Source organism: Podarcis gaigeae (assembly GCF_964106915.1).
Source record: "Podarcis gaigeae genome assembly, chromosome: 2".
NCBI classification, from domain to species: domain Eukaryota; kingdom Metazoa; phylum Chordata; class Lepidosauria; order Squamata; family Lacertidae; genus Podarcis; species Podarcis gaigeae.
Window position 1 is genome coordinate 119,937,211 of NC_139679.1, and position 11,884 is coordinate 119,949,094.

The 11,884-nt window shown below is 42.9% G+C and overlaps 1 protein-coding gene and 1 long non-coding RNA gene across 2 annotated transcripts; one reads left to right on the forward strand and one right to left on the reverse strand.

Moving 5' to 3' along the window:
* The first annotated feature begins 2,158 nt into the window (after positions 1 to 2,158).
* On the forward strand, positions 2,159 to 3,517 carry LOC310838225. Its single transcript, XR_014560825.1, has 2 exons — positions 2,159 to 2,701; positions 2,936 to 3,517. It is a non-coding gene; the product is annotated as an uncharacterized lncRNA (long non-coding RNA).
* Positions 3,518 to 6,795: 3,278 nt separating this feature from the next.
* LOC310835924 (vomeronasal type-2 receptor 26-like) lies at positions 6,796 to 11,425 on the reverse strand (the record flags this gene model as incomplete). Its single annotated transcript, XM_083720869.1, has 4 exons — positions 6,796 to 7,726; positions 8,175 to 8,301; positions 9,002 to 9,229; positions 11,264 to 11,425. The coding sequence occupies 4 exons, from the start codon at positions 11,423 to 11,425 to the stop codon at positions 6,822 to 6,824; spliced, it is 1,422 nt and encodes a 473-aa protein (XP_083576995.1). The 3' UTR covers positions 6,796 to 6,821.
* Positions 11,426 to 11,884: the final 459 nt, after the last annotated feature.

Below are 11,884 nucleotides of genomic sequence, written 5' to 3' on the forward strand. Positions count from 1 at the left end.
CAAGTTTTTATTGCCCCCATCATTACATTCCAATACATTGTAAAGCTCAGAGTGCTGGTCACGAGGTCCGGAGGTACCCTGCAGTATTTACAAACCTCTGCCATGGCTTTATGACTCCCACATGCCCTCTTTCTTTATTTTATTAATCTAAATGTCCATTCCAATATGGTTATATCGAGTGCGATAAGCGTCTTGTGAAACCGGATGCGGGCCGCGGACTGGAGAACCATGCAGTACACATAGAAATTAAAGAAGGAATACATTGTATATAGCAACACAAAATAATGCAAATAACTACTATAATAATCACTAAAATCAATAAATGTTGAAGCCAACTTCCATCCGGAAGCCAAGAATATAAGAATTCTGATTCCAAGCTGCATGGTAGGCTTCCTTTCTAGTTTATTAGCCATGCACTGATGTCACTCCTATAGCACTGAGATTGGTCACTGTATGTTCCTGTAAGAGAACAAGAGCTATTAAACATGAATTTCAATGTATATTGACAGTTTGGATATATGCCCCATGATTCTTTCCCCTCTCTAATTTGAAAACAAATGGGGGTAGGCTCATGGAGGGTCAATTGTACTGGAGGCCAAAAGGTTTGCTTAGGGGATATAATATTTGTAAATCGAAAAGATCCATTGACAGGCACACCATGAAACATTAAGCCTGAATGGCTGGCAAAAGGGGGCATGTGCATACACAGCCAGCATCTAGAAGCATGCCATAAACTGGTAAACATAATAATATCTTGTACAAAAATATTATACTTCTATATCTTATGACAATTTTCTCCCCTAAAAGTCTTATTCAACAAAGCTGTTCTTATAGTTCGAGAGTGGCTGAGCCGTGGATGCTGCCAGCCAGAGTAGGATTCTGATGACAGCGGCTTGCCAACACGCCAATGCAGACGTGCCCCTAGGATTCACAGCATCAAAAGAAACGGCCAGCTGAGATTTTGAACAGGAAGCACATTGGGAAACTATATCCCTTGCTTGGGCCAAGGGAATAGAAAACTGCTTAGCCAATGCTTTCGCAGGGAGATGAAAAGTGTTATGACATAGTATAGGATCAGAAAATAGAGAAAAGGCAGAAATGTTCTTCAACGCTGCATCTGCTCTTGCATTGCCCTCTGCTAAATACCCTGGGTGCGATGTGTAGAAGCGAAGATGTGCAACATAATAAGGGAACTCTCTGTTCTGAAGTAAAGCCTGCAGGGCAAGAAACAAGGAAAATAAGTCAGAATCCAAGGAAGGAGTTATATAAGATATTGGTAAAATAGCAAAAAGGCGATATACATATTGAGTATCCACAATAAGGTTGAAAGTTTGAGTAGGAAAGGATTGAAAGGCAAGAATCACAGCCGCTAGCTCAGCTCGCTGGGCAGAAGACTGTGGAGGGGTAAATAAACATTTCCATATTCCTCCCTCCTCCCATGTCACTACCCCCCTAGTTCTTGTTCCATCTGTGAAAAGGGTTAGTGCAGAGGGGAGAGGTGTGAGAGACAAGGGGGTAGCCAGAACATAGGTGACCTGTGTCAAAAATGTCAAACGGTCATCCTTTGGGAGGTTAAAAATGGTGACACCTATAAAATCAGCCAAAGCAATTTGCACGGGAGCATTTGTGATCAATAAATGCTGCTGTTCAGTCTATGAGAAAGGCAAATAAATTGATGCAACATCAAAACTGCTCAAGACCATGGCGCGAGAACGTCCTTTAATCACAATGTCTGATGTGGATTCAATTACTGAATAAATGTTCTTTGGAGGGGTATGTGGTAAATGTAACCATTCTATAATGCAGATAGTCTTCTTCTTGTCCATCTGAGTATATAAAATTCCTGTTGGCAACAATGGTGTAGCAAACACTGCCAGATGCAGCTGGTGTTCAGCACCTCTAGGTGGCGCATGCAGAAAGGTTTCAATGCTTCATCCATAAAATGCTGACAAAGTGTAGGGGAGTTCCGCATGCTGTGAGGCAGGACAACCCACTGATATCGCTGGGTGGGCTGCGAATTGTTATATACTGGCAATGTAAAAGCAAACCGTTCCTGTCTGCTGGAGCCAGTGGGATGAAGACAGTTCAATGTGGCCGAAAGTCAATTGTTCTGAAATAAGCTGTTCAGAAACAAATTGGTGCTGCTGCTGCTGATTTTTCTTTTGGTAGATGCTGTTCTACCCACCCTGGGGTATCGGTGATCCTGGTTTGCCACACTGAAAATATGTTGTATCGGTGGCTACAGGCTGGTTTTTATTTTGCGCTGCTACCAGCAGATGAGCTGCTGTACCTACAGACTGACAAATGCGAAGCATAGCTGCTGTGTCTGTGGCAGGATTGTGTATTATCGGTTGTAACGCAACCTTACAATCCTCATTTGCATTTTCAAAGGCCAATTGTTTGATAATTATTTGTTTGGCTTCAGGATTTTCAATTTGGCGACTCACTGCTGTAAGCAGCCTATCCATGAAGGAGGAATATGATTCTCTAGGTTCTTGTCTGATTGAACCCCACCTAGACTGGATACTGGTGGGTTCTGGGATTTTTCTCATTGCTTGTTGAGCAGCAAGAGCAGTATCCCTCAATAAGATTTGCAGCAGTGTGGCTTGCACTGAAGCCTGAGCGAAGGGACCACGCCCCATCATAGCATCCATCACATCTGCGAGGGTAAGATTAGGATTATTCCCTCTTGCTTGTTGCAGTAAAGCAGGAGCATAAGCACGACAGGCGATTTCCCATTCATGGGCAAACAATACACCTGCTGATGGGGGTAACACCGTACGTGCCAAAAGCTTGATGTCATCTGGCACCAACAGCTGGGCTAATATGGCTTCTAAAAGAGCCTGTGTGAATGGTGCTTGAAGTCCATTTGTCCTAACTGACAATTGGAGCTCTTTCAAGATTTTAAAGTCAAAAGGTTGGTGCTGGGCTTGAGTTCCTGCTGGAGCACCAGCAGGGGGCACAATAACAGGGAAAGCCATGGTATCCTGAGATAAGGAGCAGGCAAGGACTGCACGTTGAAAAGGGGTAGCTTGTTCTGCCGCTGAAAAAGCAGGGTCATTTCCAGCCAGACCACTGTATTTTTGCAGGATTGGGTCCTCTGGTGAGGAACTGTAGTCTGGAGGCTTGGGGTCTGGGGGTGCTGGCAAAACAAGTGCTGGAACACATGGCAGGACAGCAGGCTGAATTAAAGAAGCTGAAGGTTGTGTTGGCAATGCAGCCATGGAGATATTTTTTGGTGATAAAGAGCCCATAGCATAACGAATCTTGCACCAAGCATTTAAAATTCGAATACCTATGCTGGGATGTCCATGAAAATGCGTCCCGATCTTATCCCAATGTTTTATTTCCCATGTTCCATCCAAAGGGAACCAGGGACAATGTTCATGAATGCACAGAATAAGCTGTATCAAATCACCCTCTGGAACTTCCAATTTGTTGGAGGAGAGGAGAAATTTTAAATCTCTTAAAAATTTCTGTTGGGGAGTAGTCAGACAGCTGCCCATGTTTCTAAAATCAATATAAAAGGGATCAAACTCACCGGGATCTTTTTTTAAAGATGTAAAAGCGCTTTGAAATCCTTGCCGGACGTGGTGAGCCGATGATATCCACTGCTTGGATCGAAGGTCCTCCCACAGTGTCTCTTAAAATTCTCTTAGTCTGCCTCAGACTGTTTCCTTTAAGTTGCTTCTCACGGTTCTCTTTGAAGTCTATCTCACACTGCTTTCTTTTAAGTTTTCCTCTTCTTTTAATTGAGCCTCAAAGAGGGCACCACTTGTTGGAGCCAGCCGTCACAAGTGGCAGTTGTTTAGTATAAAATAAAGACACAGAAGCTTACTATTTCCATAGTAAGAGTGAGCAGCCCCTCTGTCTGCCCTTCTCCGATTTATTCTCCTTTGTTCTGTCCAGCCGCATGGCCGTTTGCCAATCTCATGTTACCTCATCCGGTCAAGCTTTTATTGCCCCCATCATTACATTCCAATACATTGTAAAGCTCAGAGTGCTGGTCATGAGGTCCGGAGGTACCCTGCAGTATTTACAAACCTCTGCCATGGCTTTATGACTCCCACAACCCTCCCTTCCCTACAAACTCAGTTACTCAATGGATCTGGTTCTGCTAACCATAGAATAGATCTTTTCAGTTGCTGTCTCTGCCGTATTGGCAAAACCTATCACTGTGGTGCTGGCCTTCGTGGCCACAAAGCCAGGAAACTCAAGGAAGATATGTCTGGGGAAGAGTCTGGCCAACTCCATTGTCATTTCCTGTTCTCTTGTCCAAGTTGTCATCTGCATCATCTGGCTGGGAATCTCTCCACCATTCCCAGAGTCTGACATCAGCTCCCAGGCTGGAGAGATCACCTTGCAATACAATGTAGGGTCTATTGCCATGTTTTACGGCTCCCTCGGCTAGCAGCAGTTATCTGATGTAAATCCTTGATTTCAGATTGTAGCTGCCTGAGTATATAGGTCATGGCGTTGATAGTTTTCTGCAGCCTACACGTTAAGGCAAAAAGGGCTTCACGATTTTGTTCAGAAACAACTCCTGGAAATATATTTAGCGTTAGCACACTAACAAAACCTCCACCAACAGCACCTATGATTCCCACACACTGATAGTTACCAGGGTGGTAGTTGGTAGCAAGTCCATTATACAAGAACCATAAATTTGGATCCTTGATCATCCATCCAGAACAGATGGATCCCTGTCCGGTGAAATTGACTGTATATTGGGGAAAGTATGGATACAGATCTGAAGATGTGGTGTTTCCTTGATAGGTGGTATTGAAGGAACCCCGCAACCAAAATCTATCGGTGCAGTGTGTATAATTTCCCAGCCAACCTTTAAGTTGGTAGCCTTGTACATGGTGCCAATCTATCCATTTGGAGTTCCATGCCCCAAAGGCATAGCAGCAGAAACATAAGCCTTGGGTGGTTCTGGAGAACTGTAAAAACCAGTAGGAGGTGTCATTCATTTCAGAAGGAGGTGTAGCAAAAAGACCACTTTGGTTATATAGTAAGTAGGCCTGCCAACACAATATCGAGGTCCTTGATTAGTCCTGGAATGAGGGACATGTCAGCTACCTTTCTAGGATGTTCATAGTAAAGGGTGACATTTTCTCCGTGCATTTGGAACATTTTCATAGCATGCTTTACAAAGACATTTCCTTGGGTCACAATGGAGCTCATCAAATGAGCATCTTTCTTGACCCACTTGCAGGAGGATCCCTTGGACAGTGCAACCTTTTCCCACCCGTCACAATTCAACCCCCCCACACACACACACACACTATAGATTAAAAGTGTGTTTGTTTGTGTTTATTTTAACAGTTAAGACCACTTATTTGGTGTATGAGCTGCTGTAACTCCATGTTCTGAACAAACCCCCCCCCCCCCGTCTCTGGAGGTTTAAACTCCTCCTGATAAGAGTGTGTCTTCTCAACTTCTTAGGCTTGCCTATCAATCTCTCATTGACCCTAGCAGATATTCCGACCACCTTTTATCACCAAATACTTATCCATGCTGGCAGATGAGCTAGCAATGGAGTCTTTCCACTTTGCCATGCTCCACTGGGAGTCCAAATGAGCATCTCTTTTGATCCCCTTGCAGGAGGGTGTCCCGGATAGTGTGACCTTGCCCCCACCCTCCACAATCTAGGTCTCCCCACCACTTGTTATCTATAGAATAAATGTGTCTCTGTGTGTTTATTTTAGCAGTTCTCCCCTGCCTCTTATGTGCCAGAGGTACAACTGGAGCTGATCTAGGGTGAATTTCCTTCCACTATGACAAGTTCTGCCATGTCTAAAGAATTCAGGAGACAGGTCTTCAGCTACAGAGAATCTGAGATGTCACAGATGAAGTGGGGAGAATCCTTCCACTCATCATGGTAGTGGAAAAAGAGCAGCAACAGCAGAAACTCCAGCCAGAGTCAAATAGGAACGCATGCTGGATATGGTTTGCATTCCCACCCCCAAAGGAGCTGACAGTGGCTTTGAGACTAGAGAGCCTTCACTTCCCATCTTGTTACCTCTGCTCAAAGAGGTTTTAGAATATATAGCAAAGCCTGCAAAATAGTTGCAAAGCAAATGGGATGAGTGGGTGTACCATGAGCAGTTATCTCAAGTCAAAGGGCATTGGGCTCTCTGGAAGAAATGATCTTCCTTTCTCCATTACTTCCTTCATCTAACTATCATTGTCGTGATATTTCCCAACAGAAATGAAGAAGAAGGAAAAAAATCAGCACTCTTTCTCGCCAGCTCAAAAGCAACTAAGTTCTGAGACACCGTGAAGAGCAACAGATTTATCAGGGCACAATTATCTCAGTATTTTTAACCTAATGTTTTTGAAGGAAAATACAGATATTAATTGTATGTACAATGAAGAACAATTCATATCTCAAAGTTTAACATGCTTTAAATGGCATTTTTCTTACCATGTTTATTCCCCCCTCCTAAGAACCCTCCCATATATGTAAATAATGTTTCTGTGCCCTCTGTTAACTGTTCCTGGGGGGAAGAAATTCACTATAAATTACACTTTTCTCCTCTATTTGTTTTAGCAGTCCCAATCAATTTTCCTATTAAATCAATATTTTGAAATGCAGAAAATGCCAAAGAACCTGAATTTTAAGAGAAAGACATTCAGTTTTCCAAGTTAAAATAGTACAATTAAAAATAAAATTTAAACATTTAGACACTTCTTAAAAGTTTGAAAAGTAACCATCAGAAAAGGAGCCATAAACATGCTAAGAAGCTACATTTGCAAGGCAAGTATGTCTTTTTCAGCATTACTGTGCTGGACAACAGTTGTTGAAAATGAGTCATTTAAGAACCAGCTTTTGTTGTCAGATGCTCCTTTGTGTTCAGATCAGGCCTGAGTACAATTATGTAGCACTTGGGAAAGAAGATGCAGCCCAGAAGCCCAGCACTAGAAGCCAAGATAGAGAAGATCTGCACGGCCACCATGTATTTCCCCTTTGTGCTCAGGTAGGTGGGCACAAAGGAGACCCAAACACTGCAGAAGACCAGCATGCTGAAGGTGATCAGCTTGGCTTCATTGAAGGCCCCAGGCAGGTTCCTGGCTAGGAAAGCCACTGTGAAGCAGATGGTAGACAGGAAGCCCATGTAGCCAAGGACACCATAAAACATGGCCACAGACCCTTCATTGCATTGCAGGATGATCTCTCTGGACTGGGAATGCATGTCAGACTCTGGGAAGGGAGGAGAGATTCCCAGCCAAATGATGCAGATGGCAACTTGGACACTGGAACAGGAAATGACAATGGAGTTGGTCAGACTCTTTCCCAGCCATCTCTTCACCTTGTTTCCTGGTTTTGTGGCCAGGAAGGCCAGCACCACAGTGATGGTTTTTGCCAACACAGAGGAGACAGCAACTGAGAAGATGATGCTGAAGGTCATTTGTCGGAGAAGGCAGGTCGCTTTCCTTGGCCTTCCAATGAAGAGGAAGGAGGACAAAAAGGAAAGCAGGAGGGAGATGAGGAGGATATAGGAGAGGTTCCGGTTGTTGGCTTTGACTATGGGAGTTTCCCGGAAAATAATGAATATTCCAAGCACAACACACATGCTTAGGGATAAGAATAGGGAAAAGGAAGCTAGGAAGATCCCCAAAGGTTCTTCATAAGCCAGAAAAGTGATGATCTTGTAGAAACATTGATCTCTGACCGTGTTTGGATGCTGATCTTCTGGACACCTGGTGCAACTCTCTTCATCTGGAAAGAACACAAGGAATAACAACTGCTTTTCCTTAACAAAAAGTAATACCAAAGTGTTCCCCACTAAAAGAAAATACCATTGTGTACAACCAGGGAGAGCAATTATTGGTATTAATAATATTACGGGATAGGAAAATGACACTCAAAACGGACCTTGTTGGATTCAACTATATGAAACATTTGTGCCTGACAATCATCTGGGAGTTCGTGGTGCCTCTTGTGCCAAGTTTGACTAACAGTCAAAGTAATGTCAAATTCCCGTATCTCAGGATTTCTAATTGTCATTCGATGTGTCAATACAGAATGTATGAACACCCAATGGGGAAAATGCCCAGTTGTGTTGTAGCAGTGCATCAGTTCTAGAACTCCCTTTAATAAACCCCGGACACCAGAAAGGTCCTTTGTCCTCTTCCCAAGGGCAGGTCTTTCTGCTGGTGTCACCCACCTTCCTGAGGGGCCATTGTTCCTTCCGCACAGGGAACGCAGTCATAGCAGCAGAGCAGCATTCCTTCCTGAACTACCTTGAAGAATCCAGGCTGGCAACTTTCCACACACCTGGAAGTAGGCAGGGGCTGAGCATAAAGGGGCATCAAGGAAAACGTGTTAAAGCTGCTGTGTTAAGGATGAGAGCAATGTATTAATTAATTGATTATCTTTGACCACATTTATAGACTGCTTGATTGCAGGAAAACCTCTAATGAGAACAGTTTCCTGTTTGATCCAAACCCTAGTTCCTTCTGCTTCCCTTCCCCTGTTGCTCAGCTCTGTTTCAGTTTCCCCTCTTGTACATGATAAAGTGTCATGATCACTGTATTAATCAGAGGTAGCTAAACTTTATTCATTTGAGATCCATAGTTAAATTTCCTAGAAGGGTTCAAGTTAGGAGTCCATCTCTTCTGGCAAACAAATCTATTGCACACTTTTCTGGAAACTGCAGCATAGAACATGGATTTACAGGAGCAGTTCAGGAAATATTGCCAGCACTGAGGCTCCTAAAAGCCACACTCTCTTACAGATTTTAAGTTTTTATTGGTTTAAATATGACAGGGGAAGGGGAAAACCAGTGGCCACATCATCTAGTTACTAAAACACCCACCTTGAAATTACACTCCCATAGCAGCTGATTCATGCATATACAGAGTTTCACAGGGACCCACAGTTAGATTTTCAAGGAATACAAGAAGCATTTGAAGGCAGTGCGACACAAAACACGATGGCATGATTAGAACTTATGGGATGGGAAATCTAATAAAATAAAATTATTTCCCCCACCTTGTTGAGCCATTTGGGACACACAGTGGCATTCTGGTCGATGGAGCACTTTAGGTCTAGGGATTTCTGCTTATTTATGCTCCCAATCCTCTCTCTAAGGAGGGTCTGATTTGGAAACACCACCCAGTTTACGATGTCCAAGTCAGCTGCCAGTTCCCCGTTCTCATCCAAATACACTCCGTCCATTGAAGAATTGTAAAACTGGGCGTCTCCCAGGAAAGAGTGGAGCTAGAATGGCAGAGAAAAGGGCCGCATATAGAAGAGGGGAAACAACACTGAATATTCAACTCTGCACATTTCATGCTTGGATCTGCTCTCATTTGGGATTGGCTGCAGAGTGTCAGGGACTGGTTGGGCAGTTTGGTGGGAAGCACCAGCCAGGGAACCCCCAGGGGAGGAAGGCTCAAAGCCAGGGCATTGGTGGTGGGACACTGAGGAGAGCTCAGAGGAAGAAGACTGCAATGAGGGGCTGGATGCTGAAGGGGCAACAGGGTTTAGTGAGCAGGGAGAGTCAGTGATGGGGAGCAGTTCAGTCTCTGAGGCTGAAGCAGAGGAGAGGGTTCAAGAGGCTGCTGGAGAATCCAAGGACCTTTTGGGAATGATAAGGACAGAAGTATCTAAATTGTACAAAAAATTCTTTATGTATGCAACTACAGCAGCTAATCTCCTAAAAAAGGAAAGAAGCAGAAGTCCCTGCAAATGAAAAATGGATACAAAATCTATTGCAATATGCAGAAATGATAAAACTTACCGGAAGAATAAGAAACCATCATAACAAACTTTTTATAAATGAATTTTGAAATGGTTTATTGAATATTTACAGATAGATTTCAAATATCTAAAAACATTGGCAGGATTATTGTAACATCCTGCAATTTCATAAGAATATATATTTAAAGCAGATAATTTAAAGAGCAGATTAAATGAATTTGGATATGCAGAAGATATTAAAAAGTAAATTTAAGGAAGCATAGAAGGAGGAGGAAGGAAGTCAGTCTTTGAAATATTAAAATGATTGTAAAACTAATGAAATGTATAAATTAGAAAAGTACTGTATTTTTTGCTCTATAAGACTCACTTTTTCCTTCCTAAAAAGTAAGGGGGAATGTGTGTGCGTCTTATGGAGTAAATGCAGGCTGCGCAGCTGTCCCAGAAGCCAGAACAGCAAGAGGGATTGCTGCTTTCACTGGCAGTGATCCCTCTTGCTGTTCCGGCTGTTGAGATTCAGAATTTTTTTTTCCTTCTTTTCCTCCTCCGAAAACTAGGTGCGTCTTGTGGTCTGGTGCTTCTTATAGAGCGAAAAATACAGTATAAATAAAACTATAAAGAAGAAGAAGAGAGCATTTGGGAAATGTTGCTGAGTTCTTTGCTGTTTTCAGTAATAACTAATAAAATGTATACATTTTAAAAGTATAAACAAAAACTTTAAAAAAGATAAAAGACCATATGGGAAGTGTTGCTGAGTCATATGCCGTTTTCTTGAATAAATAGTTAACAATTGACTGCCTCTGTGTTCCGAGCTGCATGTTACTCCAGTCTGCCACCAAAAGATGTACAATGAAGGTGCCAGACAGACTTCCCTGGAGACAGCATTCTCCAAACGGGGAGCCACTGCAGAAAAGGCGCAGTCTCGTGTTGCCACCCTCCAGACTTCTCATGATGGCGGCACACGAAGAAAGGCCTCAGATGATGACTTCAGCTATTATCTGCTCTCAATAAAAATGTTCAAGATAAAAAATATTCAAGATTCTCTATATGAAATGGAAAATTTAGTTCAAAGCATATTAATGGGATCAGAATAAAATACGCCAGAAATATGACAAATGTCCGTATGCAGTGGACGCTCAGGTTGCGAACGTGATCGGTGTGGGATACATGTTCGCAACCTGCAGCGTTCGCAACCTGCAGCGGTGCGTCAGCGTACACACGGGTTGCGATTCAGTGCTTCTGCGCATGCGCAACACCCGAAACCCAGAAGTAACTTCCGGGTTTCAGCGGGTCTATAACCTTAAAAAACACAACTTGAAACGTCTGTAACCCGAAGTATGACTGTGTATCAGACTCTATTGTCATGAGAAGATGAGTCACTCAGACACTTGATACAGGCTCCATCAACATGCACAGTCTTTGGACAAAGGATAGAGCTTCTCACCTCCCCACCACATTCCCCAAGTTCTCAAGCAATCTCCAAGGCAACCATTCAGGAATTGTACAATTGATTGCCATGTTTGGCTGAGATGTCCAAGATGGGAAATGAAATACCTGCCATGGTTGCAGCCTTTGAACTTCCAGACTGTCCTTCAACCTCCACTTTGATCTGGAGGAATAGGCAGCATTTAAGGAACAGGCCACTTCTTGGACAGTGTTGTAAATCCTGTAGCTGTTTAGAGATAAGAGTCTTTCCAGATAGTCTTGGGGCAACATCTCCAGTTCCTCCCTTTCTCTGCATCTTGTCCAGCTTTTCACTGACAATGTATTCTGTGAATAGGAACAATTAAAAGCTTCCTCCCAAAACTGCTTGATTGCAAAGAAAAAGACATAAAAATCATCATATTTTGTCCATTTATTTGCCCCAAGAGAGAAAGAAAGAATACTGTGAAAGTGCTGGAAATCTAAAAGACTATCGATCAAATCTACACTCAATTCCCACATAGATGTTGTGATGAAGACTCTCCCTGTTGTGGATTTGACCAGGTGGTCAAATATTATTTTTCCAAGTCGTATTCCCACCAAGAAATAAGTAGTTTCTACATAATAAAAAAATACATGGACTTGTGCCCACTTTTCTAATGGAGGAACATTGACTGTCACATGGTTTGTATAAATTTGTGGGATGCTTAGTGAGATGGCAACGCAAATGCCACTCTCTAATAGCACAGGTGT